The 27971-nt window shown below is 53.5% G+C and overlaps 6 protein-coding genes across 6 annotated transcripts; 2 read left to right on the forward strand and 4 right to left on the reverse strand.

Moving 5' to 3' along the window:
• Positions 1–7434: 7434 nt before the first annotated feature.
• On the forward strand, positions 7435–8110 carry DACRYDRAFT_54547 (kinase-like protein; the record flags this gene model as incomplete). Its single annotated transcript, XM_040775272.1, has 2 exons — positions 7435–7624; positions 7674–8110. The coding sequence occupies 2 exons, from the start codon at positions 7435–7437 to the stop codon at positions 8108–8110; spliced, it is 627 nt and encodes a 208-aa protein (XP_040627126.1).
• A 1489-nt stretch (positions 8111–9599) lies between these two features.
• On the forward strand, positions 9600–10232 carry DACRYDRAFT_108977 (uncharacterized protein; the record flags this gene model as incomplete). The annotated part of the gene is made up of 4 exons (XM_040768780.1): positions 9600–9741; positions 9791–9883; positions 9933–10036; positions 10089–10232. The coding sequence occupies 4 exons, from the start codon at positions 9600–9602 to the stop codon at positions 10230–10232; spliced, it is 483 nt and encodes a 160-aa protein (XP_040627127.1).
• A 559-nt stretch (positions 10233–10791) lies between these two features.
• On the reverse strand, positions 10792–14226 carry DACRYDRAFT_23203 (uncharacterized protein). Its single transcript, XM_040773151.1, has 2 exons — positions 11184–14226; positions 10792–11135 (listed from the first exon to the last, which is right to left on the reverse strand). The coding sequence occupies exons 1-2, from the start codon at positions 14133–14135 to the stop codon at positions 10848–10850; spliced, it is 3240 nt and encodes a 1079-aa protein (XP_040627128.1). The 5' UTR covers positions 14136–14226; the 3' UTR covers positions 10792–10847.
• Positions 14227–14384: 158 nt separating this feature from the next.
• Positions 14385–15539, reverse strand: DACRYDRAFT_95572 (carbohydrate esterase family 4 protein; the record flags this gene model as incomplete). Its single annotated transcript, XM_040777305.1, has 8 exons — positions 14385–14479; positions 14533–14792; positions 14848–14905; positions 14954–15000; positions 15055–15082; positions 15141–15401; positions 15430–15453; positions 15519–15539. 8 exons carry the CDS (start codon positions 15537–15539, stop codon positions 14462–14464), a joined length of 717 nt encoding a protein of 238 aa, XP_040627129.1. The 3' UTR covers positions 14385–14461.
• A 1100-nt stretch (positions 15540–16639) lies between these two features.
• Positions 16640–19255, reverse strand: DACRYDRAFT_117290 (uncharacterized protein; the record flags this gene model as incomplete). The annotated part of the gene is made up of 4 exons (XM_040770354.1): positions 16640–17902; positions 17958–18093; positions 18140–18532; positions 18591–19255. 4 exons carry the CDS (start codon positions 19253–19255, stop codon positions 16904–16906), a joined length of 2193 nt encoding a protein of 730 aa, XP_040627130.1. The 3' UTR covers positions 16640–16903.
• Positions 19256–21129: 1874 nt separating this feature from the next.
• Positions 21130–27969, reverse strand: DACRYDRAFT_23206 (uncharacterized protein; the record flags this gene model as incomplete). The annotated part of the gene is made up of 17 exons (XM_040773152.1): positions 21130–21682; positions 21734–22539; positions 22587–22882; positions 22932–23247; positions 23298–23392; positions 23444–23688; positions 23737–23812; positions 23865–24028; positions 24080–24140; positions 24194–24407; positions 24460–24593; positions 24645–24772; positions 24819–25716; positions 25766–25903; positions 25955–26175; positions 26231–27386; positions 27436–27969. The coding sequence occupies 17 exons, from the start codon at positions 27967–27969 to the stop codon at positions 21264–21266; spliced, it is 5901 nt and encodes a 1966-aa protein (XP_040627131.1). The 3' UTR covers positions 21130–21263.
• Between the last annotated feature and the right edge of the window lie 2 nt (positions 27970–27971).

Below are 27971 nucleotides of genomic sequence, written 5' to 3' on the forward strand. Positions count from 1 at the left end.
TGACACCTGGTATGGTTGCCAATTGATATTTGCAATACTCTTTGATATCATAATGAGCCTTGAGCAACCATACAATATGCCTGATCTTGTCTGCTTGCACTGATATGGCCTTGCAATGCTTGCTGCTATCCTTGAGATGCTTGTCCTTAGCATTGAGATGCTTGTCAATAGCATCAATATCACTTTGATCCAGACCAAAATGAGGTGACTCCTGACAGAAGCAAAACCACTTGACTTCTTTGAAGCAGCACCCTAAACAATGGTAAACTGTACAGTCCCCCAGCTACTCTTTTGATTCCATTATACTTCCATTTTCCTACATGTATATATACCAGCTCTAGGAGCCTTATGCCCCTTAGAGCTGATCTCTCAGGAATTCCACTGTCAGATAGTGACAAACCTAGATCAAACCCTCACCGAACCTCTTCAACTCTCTGATTGGTGTTCAAACCTAGACTTTGACCCCCTTAGACTATTTGTGACTCCACTGCACCTCTCTTGTGACTAAAGGCACTTTGGGCTGGTTTGATACATCAGCCCTACTGTCAACCACAAATTGAGCTTTCATGCTCTCCTTGCTGCTTCTTGCTTTTATTGGGCTCCTGATTCAAGGATACTTTCAATATCTGGCAGTGTGCCCTGACAACCATGGGGTTCCTAAGAGATCAGCTCTAAGGAGCTACAGTGGTTGTACCTAAGACTAAATACTACTAGGTATGGAAGCAAAAATGGAAGCAAAGCCATGTGGCTGACTGTACAGTGATTTAGGGCAGGCTCCATATGGTGTTATGTCTAACAACAAGGTATGATCAATGATCAGGAGTTACCTGATTTCATGGTTTGGGTGTTCAGTTGTTGTTCAGGATGTTTCGGCAGTTATTGCTTAGAACAATGTTGATCACTGTCATGTCTGGCCAAAAATGGGAATGTCCCCTGATACTTATCTAGCAATAACCACATCTGGTGGCCTTTCATGAGTAGCTGGGACCCCTAACACTGTAGCTATATGTGAACATCCACTATATGGAAGCAACACATGACATTTGTGTCAACCTGGGTGCTTCTCAGCAGAAATTTGGCTGATTCATTGCAGCTTATGCCACACATATCCAAATCCAGGTTCAAGACAACTGTCAGGGTTCACCCAGTTTCAGTGCAGTTCAATACAATTGACACCAAAAAGCTCACTTCAGCCTCAGTCTAACATGAATCTGTTGACCCTGAAGTGAAACCACTCAATTACTTCAAAACATCACCCTAAACAATAATAAACTGTACAGTCCCATAGCACTCTTTTGATTCCATTATACTTCCATTTTCCTACATGTATATATACCAGCTCTAGGAGCCTTATGCCCCTTAGAGCTGATCTCTCAGGAATTCCACTGTCAGATAGTGACAAACCTAGATCAAACTCTCATTGAACCTTTCTGACTCTCCAATTGGTATTCAAACCTAGACCTTGACCCCCTTGGACCATTTGTGACTAAACTATACCTCTCTTATAACTAAACACATTTTGGGCTGATTTGTTATATTGACCCCACTATTGACCACAACTCAGGCTTTTGTGCTCTCCTGTGAGGGCACACAGTCAAGCAAGGCTGCTGCCAACTATAACCTGACAAGATGACAAGATTGACAGTAAGACCAAACACCCTATATCAACAGGGGTATCAGTGGATATTGGAGTAGACTCAAGAGGATTTGGACAGGAAAGCAGAAATCGGTAGAGTTCAGGAAGAGCTTCAGTGAGGTGAGATGACTAGGCCTATCTCTACAAGACTGTGGAGATTCCTCAGAGATCAGATCTAAGGAGAGTAGTACTACCCTACTACTGCTTATATACTCATAGGGCATGGTCTGTGCACATGGAAAATTTACCTTGATTAGGGCTGGCTTTACCAATTCATGCAAGTCAGCATCCATTGGTCCTTGTGTCGGGTATTTGGAGCTGGCTCAGTGTGGAGACCCTAGCCTGTGTTGTCAAAGCCCAATAGTCACCAAGTGGATTGAATCAAGCTCAAATGTTCCAAATGTGCAGTCAAAACTTGGAGTCCCCTGACATCTCCTTGCTGCTTCTTGGTTTTATCAGGTTCCTGATTTGAGGGTACTTTCAATATCTGGCAGTGTGCCCTGACAGGAGAAGACTGGCATCTGCCCCAGGGTAATGCCCAGGGGGCAGCATCACCTCAGAGAAATGATAACAGATCCTGATGCTATCATCCCAGAAGTAGCATGCATGGAGATGCAGCTGGAGAGGACTGGGTTTGACTGGTGGCTCATCTAGCTTGCTTTTTCTGGGATCCTCTTCATCTTGGTCACTACTGCTAGGCTGGCACTGAAGCTGCCTGCCCAGCAGGTACTGGTTAGCTGGGGGAGGGAGGGGCAAGAGGAGGGTCATCAGTTTGCAAGAGGTGAGTGGCTTCTCCTTCCTGAGGGCATGGTTGGGCAAGATAGAGGGGAGTAGCCATAATGAGCTGGATGATAAGTTCAGCATGAGGAGGTAAGAGAGAGCATGCCAGTGAACCATGCTGTGTCATTCCACCATAGAGGGGGAACAATGGAGGGAAGCTAAAGTGATTCCGTGTGGGTTAAATCCGCGTGTTACGTTCCTCCCTTGTCGTCGGTTGTCCCTGCGCTAGTAACGAGTTGCTGTGCACGGGCGGACACTCACGAAACACCCACAAGCGCGACCACAGACAGCGCCGACGACGACAAGGACGACGACGACGACGAACAGCGTCAGTTTTGGTAAAACTGTACCGCTGAGACCGTGCTGTACATCCAAGAAGCACCGCCCCATTCGCCATCTGCTCGTCTGCGGCTTCGTAGCGCACAAACCACAGCTGAGCCCTTCCTGTGCGCTGTTTCCGACGTCTTTGCCGCGCATCCCCGACGACGTTGACCAACTGAATAGGCTGCATACATCTGCTTACTATTCTGGTATCTTGCTTCATCACCGGGTCTGGACTTGGGCTGGTGGGATTACCCTGAGTGCGCAGTCTCTTGTCACACCTTTGTTTTCGACTACTGATCTACTCGGGTCATCTCAACATACGCAATATAGCAGAGGAGGTTGGGAAAATCATGTCTATTCTTGCTCGTCTCAAGCCTTCGTCACCTCTAACAACTACCATTGTTACGAATTCGCCATCACTTGGGCCTCAGCACGGTGACAACCAATCGCCCTCATTCCTCACCTCACCTGCACCGCCCGCAGCGGACGGTACTCCACCACCCCCACCACCACCCAAGGATCCTCACCTGCTTGATCCCACGTTCCGTCTTCGTCCTTCGACTTCTCCCGCCAACTCCCCAATCAGTACTTCGGGATACTCTTTCTACTTCCCCACTCCGACAACACCGCTGTCTGGCAGTAACGGCTTACCCGCGAGTCCACGACCGAGCACCGCCGCTACTGGGGTGCAACGAGATAGAGATCGAGAAAGGGATAAGGAAAAGGAAGGCGTATTCGGGATGCAGTTCAACATCTCTAGCGCCATGTCCTCGCTGACTCGGCTAGGGAACAGCTCAGGGCATGTCGATTCCCAGTCACAGTCCCTATCGCCCGCATCTACCGCTACTGCCGGTTCCGGGTCTACCGCTTCCCCCGCTTCGCATGCACAAACGATCGCCCTCCAGCGTCAACATGCCAACTCTCCCTCCTCATCCTCCTTTGAAGCAGACGAAACGGGCAGTACCCTCGCATCGATCCCCTCGTCCTCCAACTCGTCTTCCTACCCTCCGGCCATAGGCGTACATATGCTCAACGGCACCGGCGCCTCCAACACGGACGTCTCCCAGCTCCCGATTAATGTCTCCCTCTCTTCCGCCGACGGTACCGTACGTTCGTTTGAGAAGGTTTCTGGGGGCCGCACCGATGGACCGAGCGTCACGTTTGCAATTACTCCTCCAGCGCGGAAGGATAGCCTGAGTTTCCGTCAGGCATTGAAAGGCAAGGCACGCACCCCAGGGGAAAGATTCAAGATCTCTGCTGCGCTTGGCAGTTTGACGAAACGCGCTGGGGCGTTGGCGCCTGTACGACGGAATACGACTTCTTCTCCTGGTACGGGCACGAATAGTAGGACCAGCTCTGAGCAAGAGGGGGAGACGTCAGGATATGCGCCGAGCGTGATCGCCGGAAATGCCAGTCCTCCACCTGGGGCTCCTTTTGCTCATCTCGGACCTAGCCCCACCCCACCACTACCCCAGACCGCGCCTGCTGGCATCAGCGCGTTTAAGGCTTTCTGGCGCCCGCATACGGCCTCCTCTTCTGCTACAGTTTCGGCGTTCCCCTCTTCTCCCCCCACCAGAGGATCTCCTGTGGTTGGGGAGATTTACCCGCCCGAGCCATCCGATGGCGACCCGAGTATCTCCCTCCCCTTCCAAATATCGCACAACATCCATGTGGACGAGGGATTCTCGGGTCTGCCCCCCACGTGGACAACAATGCTTCCCGAGGCAGGATTTTCCGAGGCGGAAATTGCCATGATGCGCGCTAAGGGGCGAACGGGGCCTGTGGATCCAAAGACGCTCCCTGGGCGAGAGCTACCGAAGATGGGTGGCCTCTACGGCGCCGTAGTCCTGCCGGACAAGAGTAGGGACACGGACGAGGAGATGGGCCATCTGGAGGACCGAATGAACGCCGGTGTCGCTACTCTCAGAGCGCAGGGAGGAGGGATGGGGATTGGATTGGGTCAGATGAGCCAGAGCCCGAGCTCGAATAGCGCTCCCTCTAGCGGATCTCAAGTCACATTGGACGCAACGGCACCGTTAGTGCCCAGGCGTGCCCCTTCGCCACTCCCGTTGAACGGTTTTGGGGCAGAGAGGCGCACCGCTACACCTCCACGCCGTCCTCCACCTGCTGGACCGCTTCCAGCTCCCCCGCCGAAGGAACCAGATCCCAGCAGGGTACGAGTACTTCCGGAACCGCCAGTGCGGCTGTTGCCTACTCCCCCTGGACCTGGAGAGTGGTCAGATGATCTTGGGACGCCGAGTGAGGAGCGGCGGGATCTAGAGTTGGATGACTTGACGGTTTACCCTACAGCAGGCGGGAGAGAGGAAGTGCAGGAGGTGGAGTATAGCAGAGATCGGGGGCTAAGGACCGGGGAGCTGGTGGATCAAGCCAGAATGGTTCGAGAGCTGGAGTTGGAGGAGATGAAAACGCCGGCCCTCAATGCTCAGCTTCCCTCTCAGCAACAGCAACAGCAACAACGCGGGCTATCGATTGATCAGGGTTCTAGCTCTCAGCACGACTCTTCGCAGTCGCATGGACATGGCCTATCACCTACGTTAGATGCGCCGTTGCGCGCGTCGGTGGTGCCCCCTCTGCCCCCTGTGATCTCCCTGCCGCAAATACCACTCAGCTTAGGACTGGGGCTGCCGTCGAGCGAAATTAGTTGGGGCGATGACTGGGCGGGAGATATCTTTGAACGACTGGAGACCACTGAGATCAGCCCCAACCCTGCTGTCAGTGCTCCAACACAGAGCAAGGCCCAACGACTACCTCCTCTCACCACATCTGGGCCTGGCATCGCGCTTCCTTCTGAGCAAGCGCGACGCGAACAGAAGGCGACTAAGACTCCTATCGATGACCGTGCCAAGAGTGCGCGTGCCGTCCCCCAAGAGCGTGCGAAATGGGAATCGGAGAAAGAGGGAGAAGACGAGGTGAAGCAGCTTGCGGAGATGGCGCCATGGTTACTTGCTCAGATGCCGAGCAACGCCAGTCCCCCAGGAGCGCAACTTTCCCATTCACCTTCCAGCCCGCCACCACCTGTGCCGGAAAAAGATCTGCTCATCGTGCCGCAGGTCGAGATCCAGCCGCCTACTGCTGCTGTTTCCCCTGTCAGTGCGACTGGAGGAGAAACACCTGTTCAGCGCACGCCGATCGCTATCATCCCGCCTGCACTTGTGCTCAGCCCAACTTCTGCCCAGGCTCAACTACCCACGATCAAGGAGATCCAGGTAAGGCACATGCAGCCCGTGCCCCCAAGTCCGCCTCACAGCCTGCTTGAGACCGACGCTGGTTTCCTCTCGGACAGAAGCGACAGCGGGTTCTCAGTGACTGCCTCAGTGTTGTCGCATCAGGGAAGTAAGCGGACACTGGCAGGTGCAAGCAAGGAAGGCGACGTTCCACCTGTGCCGCCTCTGCCGTCGATGCCCAAAGTGGAGAATGCGAAAGTAGAGGACGATGCAGAAGGGCAGGTGCTTACTCTGCCACTCAGCCCGAATCCAAGTATCACTGCTGCTTTAGGTAGTCCTCCAATGAGGACGCCCGATGCAGATGACGAGTTTGATCCAAGTGCATATGCGGAGATGTCCGGCCCCGCGTTTGGGCAGGAAATTCCAACAACAATTTCTACTACGCCTTCTCCGGTAATCATCACCACGGCCATATCGTCTCCTGGAACTGCGCATTCAGTGACCACATCTCCATCTCCACATACGCCATCGCCAGTGCTTCAGTCGCCTATACTTCAGTCGCCCATCGTTCAACAACTGCAGGAGCGCACGCCTTCACCTAGAAGTCCTGCCATAGAGCGTCCTCTTCCGCCAGCACCAGCACAGCTCCTGCTGCCTATGACGCCACCCCGAGCGTTCCCAACCACATCGCCTGAATCGCAGACATCTGCGGCTCTTCCGAGCTCAGCAATGTTCCCGTCCCACATTGTGACTTCCCCCACGATGACCCCGAACTCCGCAAACGGCTACCCACTGCTGCCTTCGTCACCGGGGACCTCAGACGGAGGGTATATGTTTACCCTTGCGCCGGGCGGCGATCTTCCAAGTAGAACGAACAGCGTGCAAGCAAGTCCAGGTGGGGCCGCTGTCCGGTTCCCGCAGACTCCTATGGACGTGAGAGATCGCTTCCCTCGTAGTCCCGGTGGAGAAACGCAGATCGGTGATGAGATGGAAGACGACTTGGTCGATACCCCTCCTAGTGCCGAACCGCGGGAGGTAGTGATCACTAACGGAAGTGGTGATGAGGTTGAAGAAGGTAGCCTCGGAGATGCATTGCAGGATTGGCTGGAGGACGAGGATGGAGGAGAGGCCGAAGATGATGAAGAGCAGAACCACGTACCGCTGCCGGAGGGATATCGGCCCTTAGAGCCATACCTTCTCTCCGGCAGTCCGCCTTCACCAAAAACACTTACGCTTATCGCCCTTGGGACACATTCACACATCTACACTGCGTCGCCCATGTCACCCATGCACTCTGAAACGCAGCATCTGGCGTTCAAGTTCATCCCTCGGCCAACGCTATCCACACTTCGAGAAACCCTGCTTCAGCTGTCACTTCGTCATGCACATCTTCTAGGTGCAGATGGCGCTTGGTTACGCCCCCAATCCCCAATTGAAGGCATGGAAGGTGAGGAAGCGGTGCAAGAGCCCATAATGCGAGGATGGGAGATGTGGGTGCGAATGGAGAGAATGGAACGCAGTCTCGCCGAAGTGTGCGTGTTGAGCGGCGAAGGGTTGCAGCTCGGAGGAGAGGCGGTGGTTGCTCGGCTCATGGCTGATGTGCTTGAGGCATTGAAATATCTGCACTCACGAGGTGTGGTGCATCGTGATGTTAGAAGCGACAACTTGCTGTTTTCGAATGACGGCAGACTGTTGCTGGGTATGTGTTTCTTCTGAAGGCTGATCCCTCGCTGACCAAATATATACAGCCGATTTCTTCCATGCTGTTCAACTCTCCCCTGAGCGGCCGACACGGAAGGAAGTTGTCGGTGTATGGTACTGGATGGCGCCTGAATTACGCGCCGGCCAACCTTACAACACGGCTGTGGACATTTACTCCCTTGGTGCCACGCTATGGGAGCTCCTGGAAGGGGTACCTCCCCATTCCGAAATTGAAGATGTCGATTTCCTCCGAACCATTTGCCACTTACCTCCTCTCAGCCAACCTCTGAGATGGAGCGAACAGCTGCGGTCTTTTTTGGCATTGTGTGCCGAAGAGCCCTCACGGAGACCCTCCGCTGTGGCTCTCCTGGATCACCCTTTCATCCGTCGTGCTTGTCCTCGCTCGGAGGTTGTGGCCCTGTTGAATCGGGCTCGAGTACTGGAAGATGAGCTGCATCGCCAGGAGGCTGGGGCAACGATCTGATACCCAAACAATTCACGATACATTCCCCCTTTGCTTCCACATTCTATTCCGATGATAGCATAACTTGTATGACCTTTCTCTCGTTGATCAATCTGGAATTGTCCTCATACTCACTTGCATTGTCATATTCTCCCAGTGAGCAGATATTTGATTCCCCTTATTCTGAAGCTTTACGCTCTCTCTCGTATGAGTTTCTATCTCTCTACATTGTGACGTTCGCTTGGAGGGATTCCATTGGTAATACCGCTATTTATTCAAGTGCCTATGATGTGCGGCACGGGATCAAAAATTGATTCTGTGGAAGAACCCGCTGTTCGCAGGCACAAGTCCTCTCTTCCGACGTTGACTGGTCCTCAACAGTGCTCACAGCAGCACATTCCTGTCCCTTTCATGGCCTGTAGCCGACCCAGTAATGTATCTTCACGGTCCTATTCTGGTGATTGAGCTGCCGTTCCGGTTGGTTCTTTTCCCAACTCCCAGACACCGGTCCTCGGGCATTATTCTGCTGGATGAAGGGACCTTGCAGGTTGACTGCGCCACGTTTTGCGGCAACAAGACGTGCAACACCTATTGTCTGGTTCCTGGACCGGCGCTTCAGTCTGCCGTATGGTTGAGCGGGCGTTCCGTGATCTGATCGCTCTTCCATGAACCCGATTCATGAAGGAATCTTACACAACCGAGATGAATACTCCGGACAAAGTTGTCTTCCTGCTCCTACAGAAGTCACCCCATGTTCTACGACAATAATGACAGGTCTCTCAGGAGGACAAGTTCAAGCTGGAGAAGACCAGAATGTTTACACTTTACACCCCGATTCGGAAACGTTAGGGGGCACAGCTCCGAGAGGCGATCCGCCTATTGGAGGACGCTATGTGTCTGACCTCTGCTCGGTCATGTGCTCGATGAGACGGTGTCAAAATGGGCAATCCCCGCAACTTGTCCAACTTTGCACCGAGACGTCGCACCTGATATGACTCCTTGGATCACGGATGAGAATACCAACCTGCCCTATGAGTGCGTCTGCCCTATGAGTCGGGATGGCTATGGTCTTTCCATAGGTCGATCATCGCTCAGTAATTTATCTTCTTGGTACCGGTGCTTTCACAAGCTGAATAATCATTATGCCTGTCTAGCCGTCAGTAACGTCTGTATGCTGCTCTGGGCGTCCTTGACACTTTGTGGAGAATATCTATGATGCGATCTCCCGCACAGAAGGGTATGATTTGTTCTATGATCGAAATACAGAGACCGGGGGTTTCAGTACGCCGGCTGAGCAAGAGACCTCATGACCATAGGACACTTTCCTTGGATTGTTCTAGCCAACATGTCTGTTGCGGTCGCAGAGCGTGGCGCATGCGCAGTTTCTGGAATGCCAACCCGGGGTAGGGTATAAGTAGAGGCACGACTTGCGCTTTCCTCTGCAATATCACTCCAATCCCATCCCAGATCCTCAGCCTTGCACCAAACCTCAAGACAGTCCTTCGACACAATGGCACCTATCCAGCTCTCCGATTTCGTGTTCATCCCAGCTCACGACAATGCCGCCCCTACGGTGCACGTCACCTGGAGCCAGAGCTGGACCGAGTACACCAAAGACTACAAGTTCTTCATGGCGAAGGCCGGCAATGACCGTGAGTCCTACAGATACAGGGGAGATACAGGACTGAGCACGAATAATAGAAAAGGATGAAGTGCCTTTGTATATCGCTTCTGAGTTTGCGGACGAATCTCACTTCAAGGGCGTTGAAACGGTGACCGTGGACGGGACTGAATGTGGGAATTAAAGAGCTGCGGCGTGCGATTCTCTTCTTACCATTCACAGACTACAAGATGAAGGTCGATGGCCGCTTCCAGTACGGTCAGAAGGGCAAAAACGGAGAAGGCCGCTTCCTGGTGTGGCACGATAAGTCTCGCAAGCCCTACCAGGTACAGTCTTTCATCTTGCATATATTGCACCAAGCATTCTGAATTCGCAAAGCACCGCTTCGTCAACAGCACCGTGCAGCTCCAGGCCCTTGGTTTGGGTACCAAGCTCGCCGGGTACTTCGGCTACGGTAACGTCGCGGATCTCGCGGGCAACGCGCTGAAGGCTGCCTTCGGTGACTACCTCCACAACTTCTAATCTGTTCAAGTTCTGTCAAATTCGGACATATGTGTCCGGCGAGTAACATTCTGTGTAGTCAGAGAACTAGCTGGCTAACACCGCGAGTAGGATTAGGCCGTAGACGTCAACTTCAGAACGGCAATATGTATCGCTGCGCTACGCTGGTGTCCTCGCTCTCGCTCCTTTCCTCAAACAATTCTTCACTCTCCTTTTCTAGCCCTTGTTTAAGATCAAGTTTCCGATTCTCAAATGAGAATAACATTTGTTTGTAAGAATCGCAGATGGTCCTAAGACGCCAAAGGTTCTGACTTCTGCGCGCGGCTGTACATTCGTATCGTGCGAAAAGTGCTAAATTGGACCGATCCTATCAGCATTGCTCGGATGCTGCACGAACATATGTATGTCCGATGTGATCAGATTTTAAAAGAAAAGCCACCCGATATTCGATGCGATACTCTCACATCTAGCTAATCCGAATTTGTCGACGTGGACGGCGCAACAGCTATGGCTGTATACTGATCATGCCACAGGACTTCGCTGGCAAGGATCTAGATTGTGCACTTCGCCAAGGACTGAACGAGTATATATATTCCTCCTGCTCCACAGAAAGAGAGAAACAAAGGAGAATGTGCTCTAATACACCTCAAGGACATATCTCTCGTCTTCCTTGAGAGCTTCCAAGTATTCTTCAGCTTCCGTCCTCTTCTTTTCTCCGTGATGAACCAGCGACTTGACAAGTGCTTCATAAACATCCGGAACGGGCCATGTTGGTCCACAAAGATAGAAGACACCCTCATCTTCTCCGGCAAGCATGGTATTGAGCATCTTTCCATCGTTCTGCATCTTGTGTTGGATATATACTTTCTTGTTTGTGTCACGAGAGAAGGCAAGACCAGCATGGGTGATGACGCCATCACGCAACTGCGCCAAACATTAGCATTTCTTTGAGAGCCAGATGAAGAAACTCACGTAGGCTTCAATTTCTTCTCCGTAGAGATATTCCTTGGAGCGGTGACGAGAACCGAAATAGTAAATGAGCGGTCCAACCTCGATTCCGTGGGACTTTTGCCAAGCGCGGTGCTGCATGAAGGCACGGAAAGGCGCTGCACCCGTACCTAATCCAGCCATGATGATGGGCTGCCTATCGCTAGGAGGGAGCTTCATCACCGATGGCCTGATGGAGACCGTGACCTTCTGTCCCTCCTTGAGCGCAGCAAGGTAGCGAGTGCACTGGCCATAGCGAATTGGCCCAGATGGAGTGGCCCAATCCACCGTAACGACCAGCAGGTCGACGCGGTTACCCACCACTGCCTGCGACGAAGCGATGGAATAGTGGCGAGGCTTGATGAACCCAACGAGTTCTACAAGTTGCTCGATGCTTGGGTGCGCGGAAGGGTACATACGGAGGACGTCGGCAAACGTCACTGTATCGAACTCGCTGAGCTTCTTGAACATTGACGCGCCTTCTGCAGAGGAGATGAACCGAAGGGCCATTGCATCAGGACGGTCTTTGGCCAGAAGGGCCAATGCGGCGTAGAATCCCTTTGGTGGCTTGCCGAAGAGGTCGACGACCTGCTGCAAGGTCTGGAAGATGGTGCGAGTATGACGCGCACCCCTCGAGCCCTCAGGTAGAGGAACAGATATAACTTGGTCGGGATCAAGTCCGTACCATTTGCAGAAGTCTGCCACTTCCTGTTCGTCATTCCACCCATGAATGCCGAGGGCCTCTCCGACGGCATACTTCAGCCCGGTGCCAGTACTGTCGAACTCGAGGTGGAACACGTTGCGGTCGTACGTCACGGGGGTCAGGCGGCGGTTGACGGTGCATTTGACGAGATAAGTCCGCTCTTCTGTCTCGGGACGCAACGCAGTGGGCTGCTCTGTCGTATCCGTCGTAGAAGGGACGAGAGTCGATTCACGGAACATAAGAAGCTTGGCAGCTTCGTGCCAGGATGACACGCGGGGTACGGGCGCGGGCTTGGCAGCAGGCACAGATGCAGCAGCGATAGTGTTGAACTCGAAATACTTGAGCGGGTTCTCGTTGGTCTTCTTCTCCTCCGGCTCGTATTTAGGCAGCACAATCTCGTGCAGATTTCCCCAAGCCGCTTTGAGGACATCTGGGAGCGCTACACCGGCAACGAAAGATCCGTAGATCGCGCGGACGACCTTGTCCACAGCGGTCTCCCCGCCTGCACCAACGAGGTAAAGGCGGAGGAAGGCTACTAGCTGGAGCACGGTCTCGAGCTCTTCTTGGGCCTCTTCTTTCCCAGCATCGAGGGCAATGAGCGAGTCGGCAGCTTTACGCAAGTCGAAAGTGTACAGGTGGGGATGTTTTGCCTCCACTTGAGCAAGGGTGGCGGGAGGGAGAGACGCGGCAAGCTCTTCTGCTGACCAGGAGGTGTTGATCAGCACTTGTGCGTCAGGATGAGCAGAGGAGAGCACGGCATGAGTCTTGAGCAGCGACGCGTCAGCGACGGCGACAAAGTCTGCGCTGTCCTGCTCAATAGGGAAGAGGTTGTCCACTGGCAGCTCGACAGAGGCAAGATCTTCCGAGGCACGATGCAACAACATCCTGTGAAGGGCCACTCCCCCAACATGGGAAAAGGCGTCGATAGCAGACAACAGGCGGGTGGAGACGCTGCTGCTGAGCAAGAAGGTATGCGCGATCGTCTCCTGCAATGTCGAATTCGGAGCGGTGTAGAAGGCGAGCTTCTTCGCCTGCGCTTGAGCCTGAGCGTGTACAGAGGCAGGGGCTGGTAGAGCAGGATAGAGACGGGCGATGAGCTGCGCAGGTCTAGAGGTGTGCTCTACCAGCTTTTCGGGCAACAGGCCAACCTTGTGCACTGCTGAGTGTGTCAGGCCCGACCCGCTGAGCACAGTACCGAGGACATCGTCGTACAAGATGCCCCTGTCGAATGTGTCTGCAACATGGTCGATAACGTGGAGGTGCCTGGCGCTGTTGGGGAGAGCGGAGAGGAAGGTCACTTCATCCCATGGTCGAAGGACACGTATGACCAGCAGGCCCACACGAGGGGTTTGGGCCAGGAAAGCCTTGAGGGCATGCGCAAGCGGCGTGTTTAGGCAAACGAGCACATATTCCGCACAGGCATCTCCGAAGTAGTCGAAGTACTTGACCCCGAGGCGATCGAATGCCGTAGCGAGGGACAGGTCGCCTCCGAGGGGTTTTGGAGCCGGGAGAGCTGTCAGCTCTCGCGCGGAAGAATGGTCGAATACGTGGACGATGTGCTGCTTCACCGAGTACGCCGCAGCGGCGAGGGCGACACTTTCCTTAGGAGTGGAGGAGAGGATCACTGCAAGGTTCTCAGAGTCCGTTGGGACACCGGAGAGGGCGGGTGTAAGCGAGTAGAGGGAGGGAGTGAACGCTCCTGATGGGAGGGGCGAGAGACCAGGTACCTGGAGAACGAGCTTTCCCCCTTCTCCGGAAGCGGGGAGCTGGGCCAGTGTTTGGCTCATCAAGCCCAGTCCTTGAGGTCCCACGAACGCTGTGAGGACCCCACCCTGACTAGCAGCACTCGTGCTCCCCCCCAGGGGCGAACCCAATCGCCCTAAGAGGACAAGCCCCGCCCCTGGGCGGGCCTGCATTTCCCACCCTTTGGCAGCTTTACCCTCCATTCCCCAGGTCAACGATTCCTGTCCAAAACCGGAGCCGAGGGCATCGTCGTATACGAACACGTGAGAGCTCAAGCTCGAGGCGAGCGCTTCGATAGCGTGCGCAGCGGTCGTGGGGAGGCTTGTGGCGCTCTTGCTCTTGGTGGCGGTCAGGTTGAATGGCAGAGGAAGGGATGGCTGAAGCAGGGGAGTTGAAGACCACGGTTCGGCCGACGTGATGGGGAAAGGTGAGGGAGGGGCAAGTGTGGTCACTGCTGAGAGTGGAGGAGTGCTGCCGTTGCTACCAGACATCCTTTCGTTCTGGGGTATTCGAGAGTGGGAAAAAGTCTAACAGAACCCCGTCGTCCGTATAACGTCGACGTCGACGGTGTAAAGTGGTGGTAGTGAAGCAGTGAATTATTATTATTTTGTATTTTGTATTTCATGGTGAACATTGATGTTGCGTGATTACATGGTCACGCAATCGCATTGAACAGCGCACGCAATTTAAGCTCACAAAGACCCTGATGGTAACCCAAATTTTTAGGTAATTATACACTTCTCATTGCGACCCTGAGTAGTGTATGAACAATCCAGAAATGCCAATGTCCATCAATAGCACTCCGCATGTGACGCATTTAGCAGTGCCACGAGTCCTAGCAAAGGAAGTTAAAGCGGCAATAACCACGATATAGCAGCACAGACTCACGTCCCAAGTCCCCGGCTGGCTCGTCCACTGGTACGCTTCCAACCCACCAACACATTCCGCAACCGTGCCAAACGTATACCCCGCATCCCTAAGTTTCTGGATCGCGTACGGCAGGACTTGGTAGGCGGTCGTATCGTATGTCTCGTGGTTGAGAGCGAGGACGGTGTTTGGGTGCGAGGCCGCGACGGCGTCGTACTGTTGCTCAGAGTACCATACGGGCTCGCCCGTGCTATCGCCAGAGTCGAGGTCCCAGAGGATAACTAGACGAGGAAGACTCAGGACATGAGGGTATGGATCATGAGTAGAAGCACACACCATTCATCCCGTGGTTGGCAGCGATCTGCAACACTTCGTCGTTGTACGAGCCATAGGGCTGTAGGAAGTCGTCAGCGCATACATAAAGGAAAGGACATCGACTCACCGGACGGAAAAACGCCGGCTGGGCGCCAACGATCTTCTGGATCGCTTCTATTCCTCAAGTCAGCTGCAGCCCCAGATCGAGATCGCCAAACATGGACATACGCTCAACACTACTGAACTCCTGGTCGATCTGCGCTAGTCAGCTGAACGTCCTCCGGTTTGCATAATGCATAATGCATCATGCTCACCTGGTCCCAGCTCAAGGTCGTCAAATCCGGGTGATCCCACGTATGACTCCCAATCTGGTGTCCTCCCCAGTACGCATCCTGCAAGCTCTGCCACTGGTCATAGATACACCCCCAGTTATTCCCATTGACGAAAAACGTGCCCTTGATCCCGGCGGCGTTGAGCGTGTTGAGGATATCCTGCTCGTAGATGTACGGCCCGTCGTCGAACGTGAGCGCGACCATGTTCTCCACTACACAGGAACTGAAGACGTTCGCCTCCCCCTGCCGGCCGGATAGGGACAGGGCTGACCGTTCCCCAAGGGGAAGCGTCGTCCTCTTCACCAAGGTCACGTTAGCGACAGGAGCGGCTTGCGCGAATGCCGCGCATAGAAGGCTGACAATAACGGTGGTTGCCAGCATCGGAGAGTTGTATCGGCTCGAATATTGCTGTGGCCGTTATGATGCAATGGGGAGAAAGGCTCGAAGTACTGTCATCACCTGCACTCTCATCCTTTATAACCAACCAGCGAGACTCGAAGGCGTTAATCCAGCCGTCTTCGTGCCAGCTGCCCAAAATGAGCCGAGCAACAGAGCGCCGAAACCCCGAGCGTACCTTAATTCAGTTGCACCATTCGGTTCCAAGCAGAAGCGACACGTCCTTCTCTGCGGGGCGAGAGGCGGGCTGTTGCTCCGGCGTGGTCGGCATGCAAGCGATGATTGTCTTTCCAGGCCTGTGCGGGGGAGGCAGGAAGGTGAGGCAGTCATGGGTACTGTAGTGGGAGGTGTGTGCCGTTGACGGCAGGTAGAAAGACAGCTGGCGTGGGATCTGTTGTACCAAGCCTTTCAGCACCGCCGCGCCTCTTTGGCTTCTGTGGGGAAGGTAAACGGATGACGCGTGCGACGTCTGGCACTTGCTAAGGCGGGAAAGGCCGTCATGTGTAGGCGCCACGTCAGCATACCATCTAGTTCATTTCAAAGTCAATTCGATGCCGACAAAATTCCAGGTTTGCAGAAGCCCTCAAGCACTTGCAAGCCAGTCAAGTGCTCAATACGGAGGCTTGCACGCTTCGGTCGAAACGGCGCCAAGCCACTTCCGAGTTCGCCAAGCCTTCTCCTGCCATCTCGTGCCTTTCAAGAGGCAACAACTGCAGTGTTGTCAGCCTCATTCATCTGAAATCATCTCCGTTCATTAGTCCGTGATACTCGGTGTGGTTGTTGCGGATAAAAGGCCCTGGCACATGACCTGATTCCTGACCTGAGACGTAAGGCCCGGAGCCTGAGATTGTTGGGGATTCCCGTCCTGACTAACAGTTAGTCATCCGCGTGCATCAACTCATCGTGATAAGACTAGTCCGAGAGAGGGGAGTACAATCCAAAGAAACTGAAAAACAGGTAATCTATAAACCAGAAAACCAGAAGCCCGAAAGCCGGAATAACAAAGAGGTAAGGTAGTTGGGTAGGTATTCGAGAGACAACCAGCAGCCGCGAGATGGTTAAGGGGTACAAGCATGTGTCAAAAGGCGGTTTTGGGCGGCTGCTGGGGAAAGGATGAAATGATAGATGGAAAAGAAGATAAAATGAACAGAGTCGAGGAAAAGATGAACGAAAAGGGAATAACCAGGGTTAAAGGGATTGGAACTGAACATTGGGTTCCGTCCAGCCGTGGCCCACACAACACAACACGACAGACCAAGCGTCTACCTCCTCCTCCTCCTCTTCCTCCTCCACTCCAACTTCCGCCGTCCTCTCCCTCCTTGTTCATCCGCCATCCTAATGTCTAAACATCACGACAACAGCCCGGCGAGCCTAGGGTGAGTCTTATACCCCCCCGCAGTCGGTGGGCTCGCAACAGGGCTCATCCCTGGCCCACAGGCAGGGGCGTTCCCCATCCTCGGAGCATCACACACGCTCCCGCTCCCGCCACTCGCGCTCGTGCTCCCACAAGCAGACTCGGCAATGCTCCCCCTAGGGCTAGGAGTCCCTTGCATCATCTTCCCCGGAAGGGCAAAATCCGGCCATCGGCTAGGCGGTGAACCGGAGGATACGGAGCTCGCTGGGCCCCAGATGTTGGTTCGTGCTGATTTGGGGGGAGAGCCGGAGGCAGAGGAGGGCGCCCAGATCGTTCGGGCGGATTTTGGGTCGAGGGGGGTTAGAGAGGGGGAGAGACGTTTTCCTCCTGCGCTTGCGCTCGCGTTGGGGTTGGGGACGGAGCGAAGGAGGGTGGGGGAGGTGTTGATTGGCGCTAGAGGGGCGGCAGGGGGCATTCGGAGAGGGGAGATAGGGCTTGCGCTAAGCGGGGCTGAGGCAGGCTTCCGAGCTAGCGGAGGGGGGGAGTAGGGCTCGTAGGCCTGTGCAGCGGCCAGCGCTGGAGGGGTATAGAGCACCCCGGTGGCAGGGAGGGGTCGGCGCTGGGCAGGGACTGGGACTGGGGCTGGGACCTGAACGAGGGCAGGTTGTGGGCGTCGTTCACTCGGAGGGGAGAAGTAAGTTTCTTGCGTCTTAGGGCAGGGAGTGAGCTGGCCATCCGAGCTCGACGCTGTGCCCAGAGCAAGAGCAGGTGCAGGAGCGGGCACGGGCACGGGAGCGGGAGGGGCAAGGGGAGCAGGAACGCCCATCATCCCGCTCAAGTTGAGCAACACCCCCGCTTCCTGGGCTTTTTTGGCCGCTACGAGCTGAGCGATAAGCACGCTGATACATTCTGCCTGCCGGGCGAGGGTGGTGTCGTCTTCGTTCCCTTCTGCAAACCGGTAACAGTTCTGGCAGACTTTCCTTCTGCGCCAGTTCTGTGCCGCGTAAGTTTCTCAGCATGCTGCTCACAGACGCGGAGGGAGGACGTACCAGATGCTCGCATTTCTGACAATACCAGTCTCCAGGCTGGTGCTCTATCGGGCCCTTATTGCCAGTATTCAAGATCGGCGGTTGGGCCAAACCCAACATGCACGGTCTGACCTGTCCGAGCTCAGGCATCGGTTCGCTTCCCCTGGGATCAGCATCGATCGTAGCAGCCAGAGGGGACGCACTTGTCTGGCCAGAAGATCACTACTGGGTTTAGGTCGTCCCCTGAGATGTTCTTCCTCGTTCCGGTACTTGCGAACGCCCTCCCGGAGGGGGTGACGATCATTGGGCTCCTACCACTTTCAGCGCTTCCAGTAACCCCGGTAACCCCAGGGATACCGGGAGCGCCCAAGTTCCCCATTCCTACACCCCCGGCAGGCACAAGCCCCACAGCAGGATTATACACCGTGCCCACCCCTCCTCCTGTGCCCAGGGGCAACCCATTCATCCTCCCCGCCGCAAACCTCGGGGCTTCCCCAGGGCCAAAGTACAGCCCCGCAGGAGGAGGGGCGCGTGGCATACCCCCTCCAGTGGCCGACGGCCGCGGGGAGCGACAGGCGTTACAGTATTCGTTTCTCCTACAATACGTCGTCAGCAGTCAGTTAGTTAGTCAGTGCTGGAAGAAAGAAGACTCACCCGAAATTGGGATAACTGCATGCGGGGGAAACACATATCCAGTCTCCAGGTCTGTAAGAGTATGCTTTCCCGCTCGCGCCTCCCATCTGCGGGGCCCCCACGGGCATGGGTGCATTCTGGCCCATACCCGGGTTTCCCCCCATCCCCATCCCCATCCCCAGAGGGAGACTCGCCGATCCGGGAGTGAGCATGCCCATATCTCCCGGGAGGGGTGAGCACCTGCCGTCGAACGCGGGCATCTGGAGGCGGGAGGGCACGCCAAGCCTGTAGAGGGAAGCGACGTTCGCTAGGTTAGGGTTGACGGCATGCTGGGGGTGGAAGTGTGCTGGCTGAGGGGGAAAGGCCGGGATCTGCGGGGAGGGGTAGGGGGAAGATTGTGGTGCTGCTGAGGGAGGGGAAGAGGAGGCGCTGGAGGTTGTACCTGTTGTACTGGATAAGGTGTGCGAGTGGGTGTGCGACGAGTGGGAGGAGAGGCTGTCGGTGTCTTTTGCTTGGGAGTGGGCTTGAGCGAGGTGGTGTTGATGGATGTGGAGCTGGGAGTGGGATGGTATGGGCGGGTGAGGGATTGGGGCGCTAGATTCGAGAGCGAGACGTTGTAAACGATCGAGGACTTGGTCTATCTTTGCTTGAGATTGCGAGGGAGATACTGGGAATGGTGGGTTCATTGTTGTGGGTTTGGAGGGGTAGGGGAGATGGAAGGGAAGAGGGAGGGGGGGAGGAAGAGGGGGAGACGGTAGGAGGGGAAGTTGGGGGGATGGTGGTGGTTAAGAAAGAAGGGGCGAATGATTTGATTTCAACTTTGCGATGTTTAATACTTTTTTGAGATGTAAAAAGTGCCGAAAAGAGTGAGACAGTCGATCGGCGGTAAGACACGAGTGAGACGTTTAAGAAGGATCGGATCGTTGAAAGAACCAAAAAGAGAGTGAGACAAAAAGTACTTCGCTCACCCAAACAAATATAGACAAGACAATACCGAATTTGGTCACTCCTCATTATTCCTCATCAGTAATAAGAACAACAGAATGGGATTTTGCGTACATATCACGCACTCCCCTTCCCTTCATCTCCCCCCACACGCATACACTCCCATTTACCCAAATCTTCAGCACGCGAATACCATCCGACCGTAACACACAAAATCCGATGAACGCCCTAACCTTGAACGCCTTCCCATAAACAGGCTCACACGCCACGCCGCCCTCTTTCTCGCGCGGGGAAGGGTCCAAGGCCGAGACCGAGACAGAATGAACGGCGTTGGTCTCGGAGGTTCACCTTGAAGCTTTACTCAACACTTATCGCACATCAATCCTTGCAACTCTCTACAGGAACTACTACTCCTTTATTAGCAACTACTTCCTACTTCCTACCATTTCCTTCTCCACACACCAATTAAACTCTCCTTCTGTGCCCGCACCGCCGCTCACACCTCTGCTTCCCCAACACCGCCGGCACGGAAGCCGATTGCTTCCGTCTAGGGGAAGCGACCAGATCCAGGAGATCAAGGTTATCCGTCGGCGCGTGATTGGCTCGCGCCTTCAAACAACCGGGAACCAACATCGCTCATGCACCAAAGGATCCGGAGTACTAAAAACAAAAATGGAAAAACGTCGTATCCTGTTTACCCCTTTCCATGCGTGTCCTGGTTACAGAACTTCTCTCGATAGCCCAGCCTGGGAAACAGGCGTCTCATCCCACACAGTAAACTTCTAGCGCCCGCACTCCGTACCCTAGCAACCCCCATCAGGGGCTGCAGCATCCCAAGTCGAGATTACATGTAATGCCCTGCACATTTTCGTTTCAGCGCCTATAGGATTCATGATCGGGATAGCCTGAGGGTTGGGAGGCGGCGGTTGGAATTATGCATTGCGGGCCAAGCTGGTAGGAAGACGCCCATTGTCCAAACGTCGACACGGCGAAGAATGGGAGACGGTGATCGCCGATAGTTTAGAACCGAGTGCGAATTTGAGTGTGAGCTTTCTCCCATTGCGCTATGTTCGGCCGGGAGGATTGTGTTCAGAACGCCATAGTATTTTGTTGAGGACACTGTTTACCCAATTGATGGCAGCACGCTCATGACGCCCTGCACGCTAAGGGGGGGTTTGCAACGGCCGCTATGCAACAGCATTCAAGACTTGCTGGGTCGACATGAAGATACCCGGGATATCATCATCAGACGGCGACGGGGATGTCAGAGGAGCGGACAAGGGGCTGGACATGATGGTTGATGCAAAGGAGATCAACAATGTAGAGGGTATAGGCGCTCGCTCATTTCAGGTTCCGACGATCGATAGGGCAGGGGGAAGGTCGCTGACATCTTGAAAGTCTGGGAGAATGCAGCCGAAGCGAGTGGACGGGGGTGAGATAGCAGCTGAGGGACATCACGAGCAGTTGTTCAACTTTGATTGATGGTGGTGGTTCGAGGGAGAGGAGACAATGTAGTATGAAAAGCCCGATAGTAGTATTAGTGCGGGCATTATTGCCTCTGATTTTGCCCACCCGCGCATGGCTTTTCATACTCTAATATAATCATCACTCCGCGGTGTAATATTGTCATTGCCCCCTTCCTGATTTAAATAGGTATGGGATATACTAGTAGATGATACCAGGGGTCAACACCAATGGTGATTTTGGGTAGGTGAATTTCGGGGATGGGGAACAGTGGAACCGAGGTTCCTAATCGATGAGTGCGTCGAGCGGTCCCACGAGTTTGGTGAGCTGTCGTTGGAATACCCGCGCTTCGTTCTCGACCACCTCGCTGGCGTCCTCCAGACATTCTACAAGGAACGCCACCGTCTCCGCTGCATACCCCGCAGTGGATAACCGCTCACCGTCCCGCTTCCAGAGGGCCTGTGCACAGGATAACATACACAACTTGGTCTGGACGACCTCGGAGCGGGCTTTCATCCACACGGCGAGGTTGAGCGCTTTCGCCGTATCGTCACTCGCCGACTTGCACATGGTCGACAGGCAGGCGGTTAGTGCGTTGTTCGGCGTTGTGCTGGAGCAAGAGGAACGGGTAATACGAGGGCATACGTCGATCTGATCCACCAGAGGGGACATGATTTTCATCATGGTATTGTCTCTCCAGAACCCTGGGAAGCAGTGAATACAAGGGACGTAATGAACAGTAAATATGGACGAACCTCCATCATCATATTCGAACGACTTCCTGAGGACGTCGATCATCTCCAGCCACAGCTCTCCGCTCTCCGCCTGTCCCGTGGCGTATTCCCTCAGCAACTCCACTGTTCGGTCAAACAGAATCGCCATATACGGGGTGATGATCTCCTTCAGCTGGTCTAAGAGAGACCCGACTAAGCGATAGAACGTGATCCCTCGCGCCGTCTTGCCTCCCTCGAGATGCCAGTCATACAGTTTCCTGAAAAGCGGTCTGAAGGCGGTATCGCTTAGTTTGACCACGACCTGTAAGAACGCGGACAAAGCGACGCTCTCGACTGCCGCAAACTCGGCGCTCGCTTCTGCGATGACATACGAGGAGCGGACGTCGAAGATATCGAGGAAAAGCTTGAAAAGCGGGCGCAATTCGCCGAGGACGTCCGCTCGGTCCGCTGCACGAAGTGATCTCTGCAGCAGGTCGGAGTAGAGCCCGAGGAACTTAACGGACGGGGCTTCACGCGAAGCAGTTACTTGCCAGGCCTTCTCAAGAGCAGGGAGGAGCGTCCGGCCTTTGATCTGCTTTGCTGTAGTGCGAAGCAATGCAACGCGGGCGGACTCGACCTCAATCGGCAGAGCCCGAGAGACGTCAAGGCCGGCATCAAGGACACGCGACAAGTAGGAGCCGACGAAGTTGGGAAGTGCTTTGAGCACACTTGAAGGGACGGTGAATGCCTTGACCCGTAGATCCACTTCGTCGGACGTGGAAATGATGGACGTGCAGAGTTCGATAATAGGAAGCAGGTTCGGGATCAGCCTCGGACCGAGTTTTCCCCTGAGAAATTATCAGCATGTCTCTTCATAGAAGGAAATAGAGCGTACAAAAGAATATCAAGTATGTTCAGTACCGAGAGCTGCTGTTGTACCACTTGACGGGCAGCAAACTGCGTCAATGGGCCAGCAGCTTGGGCGAGGGCGCTCTCTTCACCTGCCATCGCAGTTCGTGCAATAATGTCCATCGCCTGCAAGGCAACGACACTTGCCGAGTCCTTCTGGAACTTGACGACCAGAGAAACGACGCGGGCAATGATATTCGCCATTGTCGCGGCAATACCCCGTCGACCTTTGGCAGTGACATTGTTGAGTCGCGAAATGAGGGACAATGCAGCGCGCTGCAGCTAAATTCTACGTCAGCAATACGACTCTCAACGTTAGCCGAGGCCTTACTCCTGTATCGTCGGTGTCCAGCATGTTCAGGATGGCGTGAGAAAATGTCGGCACAGAGATAATAGACATGGCCTTATCCAAGGCCGCAAAGGCAGTTGTCGAGATGACCGCATCTCGCTTCCCTTCCGTCGGGTCTTGTGCCAACTCCAAGAGCTGGAAGACAAAACGCTTCATTGAAGCATCCAATTCGCTGTCCTCCACTCCTTGAGGTGTCTTCAATAACTCTATAGCTGTTCCCACAAAAAGAAGGAGCGCCTGAATTTGTCGCGTGAGGGCCACGTCAGGTTTAGGTATCCGTTCTCGCGCATCAATCGACCTGGACACAGTCATTGGACAATGAAAGGCCGTCGACAAGCGGGAGCTTACTTTGACATGTCCAAGAATGTCACTGGTTCCGCGTGACTCGCATCTGCTAGCTTCTTGCTAAGCCGCTTAGCTTCCTCCATGACCTCCTGCAAAACCTGGGAAGAAAGGTGAGGTCGAGCCTGATACACAGGCATATAAAGCCATACCGATAGCCTTTCAGATATAGTTCTCTTCTGTAAGCACGCCAAAGGAATAGCGAATGTGGAGGGGACGTCGATAGCCTTCTGCTTCACGACGCGGAAGGCCGTGTTGTCCACAAGCAATAGACATATGGGAACCAGGAAATCCTGAGGTCCCAACACGTCCACGAGATGAATGAAAAACTTCGACCGCCGGTGGCGCGGAATGTGTGTTGATGCATCAGTGAATACACGAAGGAACTCGCGCGAACCTGTTCAAGCCAGTGAGTGGGGCGCTATTCAATCGCAGTAAAGCCTACGCTGGTAGAGGTCGAACTGAGTAGTTCGCTGTTCTTTCAGTGAATTCGCCATGACTGGCACAATGCTGTCGATAGTCTGTCGCCACAAGTAAGCTAAGCCACAGAAGACGCAATTCGGAAGCCTGTACCTTGGAGATGACGCTGAAACTATAAGCGTCATCGTTTTGGAACACCGTAGAGCCCATGAACATAAAGATCGGCATGATGTTGTGCAAGACGGAGTCGTTGGACAATCGGGCCAGACTTCCTACAGTCAAGAGGGCCTGACGGGAGGTCTGAGGGTTGGCTGTCGCTGGAGTGATGTCAGCACGCCGACAAGAAGATAATGTTGTGTTTAGCTCACTGCGAATCAGATCAACGACAATATCTATTCTCAGGGAATTAGAGGAGTGGGACACATCGTTCTGTAAAATTTCAGGAATCGAGTACAGGACGGATGAAATGACGATACACGGACCTGAACAGCAAAAGCATTGTTCATGATAGCCAACAAGATAAGCTGTAAGGTGTAATCGACATCCACACTGGAAAGGCTCGGAGAATTGACCAGCATGCCGAGAGTTTCAAGCAAGACTGAAATGAGGTTGATGTCACCGGGAAGGCTCTTCGTTGAGACGATCTCAACAAGGAGAGAGAGTTGACGGATAGAAGATCTAGCGGATTCAGAGACGCTAGTAGAAGAGTCAGTCAAGAAATTCGGCATTTGCGTGGTTCAGAAATCACAAGTTATCTGTCTTAGGTCGCTTTGCCGACGGTTCAGACGTGTCGTCAGTGGGGCGCATACTTCTGATCAAGGCTGCGATAACAACGGTATCGACTAGTAGATCGGAGATCACTTGCTTCAGGACAATATGTGCCTTTCAAGCCATCGCGTTAGCATTCAATCTCATTGAGACGCCGCCACAGACCTGTTCTGATGCAACGATCGTTTCTACACAGAGTTGAAGCAATTCAATTGCTCTCTCAATCATGATTTCTTTCGTTATCGAAGATCTCAGAACATCGAGAGTGCCGTCATATACGGATCGTTCGAAGGCTAAGGACAATTAGTTCATCCTGAAGCGAGAGTGAGAGGCACGCACCATTTTCCAAGGGAATCGAGATGCATGTTTTCAGAACAGCAAAACTATCGTTTGCTTGGTCGTTCAATGATGAAACTGCAGTGTCGTCGAAGATGTTCAGGAGATTCCGGGACACAGAAGCTGAGAGTGGTTGCACTAGGTCATGATGTGCCGCTTGATTCTCTTGGATCGCCGAAACAGTCTTCTGCAAGAAGGGCAGCAGCATCTCAAGTTTGATAGCGGAGTGGACATTGCAAATGAGCCAGAGAAGCGTTGTCCTGGCATGAGCGCTGCGCCACGCGACGATGTGTGACAAGAGGAAATATAGAACTTTCTCCTTGAATGTTGTCTTTTTCTTTCCTTCTCCTTTCTCTTTCATTAGTGACGCAGAATGAATGCCCTGAAGAACAGATCCATCGAGAAGAATTTCATCACTGTGTTGCAGCAAAATTTCGATGTACTGTGCAGTGTCATTGTGTTCGAGATACTGGACGTGTGAAGACTGCAGTCCATACAACGCGTCAATCGCAAAGATAGCCTTGGGCTTCTTGTGGGATCTAAAAAGACCGGCCAGCACCTTAAGGCATTGAATGCCTCCTTCACGGACAATTACGGAGGGATCGCTGAGAGAGACAAGTACGGAAGGCAAGACAACTTGATAGTCGATGGTGTCGTCGGACTCGACAGACTGAAGCATAGCGCTGCCAAGGGACAACGCAGCAGCTCTTGTTTGTGGAGGAGTTGAATGATCCGCCCAAATGCCAGATAACACTGCCAGACAGTCATCTCCAAGAGTTTTGAAGAGTCTTATGAGACATTTTGTTCGAGCAGGAGAAGACACCCCATCTTGATTTGAGAATCGAAACACGGCTCTGGAAAGGGCGGCATATCGCATGCCTCGACCATCATTCTCTGTCACCTGGAAAATGGATCAAACGCAAGTTCAACCGGGGGGTAATGAGACTTACAGCCTCAACATCGCACAAGAAATCGAACTTCACGTTGACGGGTCGGCCTACTTCAGCTACAGAGTAAAGCAGAGCGATTTGTAATTGTCGTATTGTGCGAGCTGCCTTAGATCGGGTGTAAATGTCCTCGGCTAATTTCTGCAGATAATTTCAGGGACGGAAATGGATAGACGACAGCTAGATGCTAACCGTGGTTGTATCTTCATCTGCAACAAAAGTTGACTGCGAATGTGTCCGGAGGAACGCAAGAACTTCGTAGCCCAAATCCACTTGATGTTCACCGGAAACCCGAGCTAATAGGGCATGAATGACTAAACTTGCGAACAACTGCGAATTCAATGGGCCTTCTGATGTCTTCTTGATGAATGAGTTCACTAGATCTTTATAATGGTCCGAGCTGACAAGGTTGTCTGACGTAAAACTATCAGCCAGCGCTCTCCGTCCTTGTGAATCATTTGCACTGACCTGCGATTTTCTTGGCAACGAATAAATTGATTTCGGCTAGACGGTCGTGCCTGGTCTCATCGTCGTCCACCGCCCCGTTTTTAAATAGGTCCGCAACACCCTGGAGCAAAGGAAGGCGTGATAATTCGCTCTTCAAAAGAAGGTCCCATACAGCAGAACTAGTTTTGTTATTCGTTTTGGTGAAGAGCAGATGGGGCAAGAACACGTCGAAGAAAGCAGCGCTGCTCAGTTCCGTATGTTGAATAAGCAGACTAGAGGCGATGAAGTCCAGATGGGTCAGTAATTGTTTCTTCGGTAAGTCGCGTGCGACGGCATCTCTGATGGCGGCATAAAGATTGTCATGGGATACAGCATCAAGCAGCCTGTCGGGATCGGCATAAAGGACCTCTAACACTTCGCTCTCGCTGTCCGCCACGCGCGCCAACAACGCCGAGCAAAGCGAGGTAAGAACATTTGGTGCCAAGTCTTCCTTGTTTGTGAAAGAATCCAGAAGCTGACGCGTGCTGGACGCTCGTACAGCAGTATCAGCACTAAAGGCACCCAACACAATCGATTGTTCCGCATCTCCTGCATGGGCTTCTGCCACGGTGAGATTAGCAAGCACGCCTTCCAGTGATTGGATGAGGTCAGAATTCTCGGCCTCCTTGAAGGACTGAACAGCAACGGCGAATGCTTGGGGATGTCTTTGCTGGAGACAGACTCCCAGATCTTTGATCGCATCCAGCTGAGAGGAGTTTTCGCGGGTCGCTTCAGCCAAACGACGTGCAATGGTGCTGCACGCATGCGCTACAAGCACCTGCGGTAAGTTGTTGCTTTGGAAAAGCGACGCCAAGACAGTCGAATATCTTGTAAGATCGAGATGCGAGCTCATGGTAGTAATGAGCGGTCGTAGGAAGGTCTCGGAACCCATTATGGTAGTCGCTTCGGTCAACCAAATCTCGATCTCTGGGATGTCGGCGAGCGCGCTCGCGGCTTTCTTCTGGATGCTGTCCAGCTCGTCCTGAGACGCGCAGATAGCAACAACTGCTGAGATAAGATGTGCCGCGTCCCCGTCGGAATGATGCGATTTTGTGATAGCCGTAACCAGTACTTTGAGGGCCTTCGATGTGAATCGTGTCTTCCGTGAAAGCGAGACGAGCACCATGTAGGCCCCGAGCTACAAAAATCTCATTATCTACTGCGGCCTGCACGAACGATTTACATACCCTTGCATCTACGTCACTGTAATCTGGTATCCGAGAGAATGCTGGAAGAAGTATGGCAGATATGTTTTCATCGATTGTCTTTTGTCTCTTGATAAAACCGAGCAGTGTGACCGTGTAAAAGTTGATCAATGCTCGATGGGCGGTGCTTTCTTCCAATCCTTTAGGAAGCATGTTCACGACAAACCGCAGCAGCTCTGAATCCTTCTCCATCGCAAGAAGGAGTGAATCTCTGGGCATGGATTGATTGATCTTTTTGAACGCCTCCAGGAAGGTCCAATTGATGCCGCCAGCGGATCTATTAAGGTGAAGAATCGACAAGATACGCACGAACAAAGGCGAATCATGGTACGGCAAGAAACATTCCATAACGCCATCGATATTGAACTCGGTGATACGGAAATGTCGGACAAGCCATTCGAGGACCCGACTGCTCGCCTCTATGAATATGTGGCCGGAGAGCAAGCGTAGGAACGAGTCAAGCGATGCATTCAGCTTTTCGGCTTCGGATGGGTTGAGGAGAGTTCGATCTTGCATCT

Source organism: Dacryopinax primogenitus (assembly GCF_000292625.1).
Source record: "Dacryopinax primogenitus strain DJM-731 SS1 chromosome Unknown DACRYscaffold_13, whole genome shotgun sequence".
Lineage (NCBI taxonomy): Eukaryota > Fungi > Basidiomycota > Dacrymycetes > Dacrymycetales > Dacrymycetaceae > Dacryopinax > Dacryopinax primogenitus.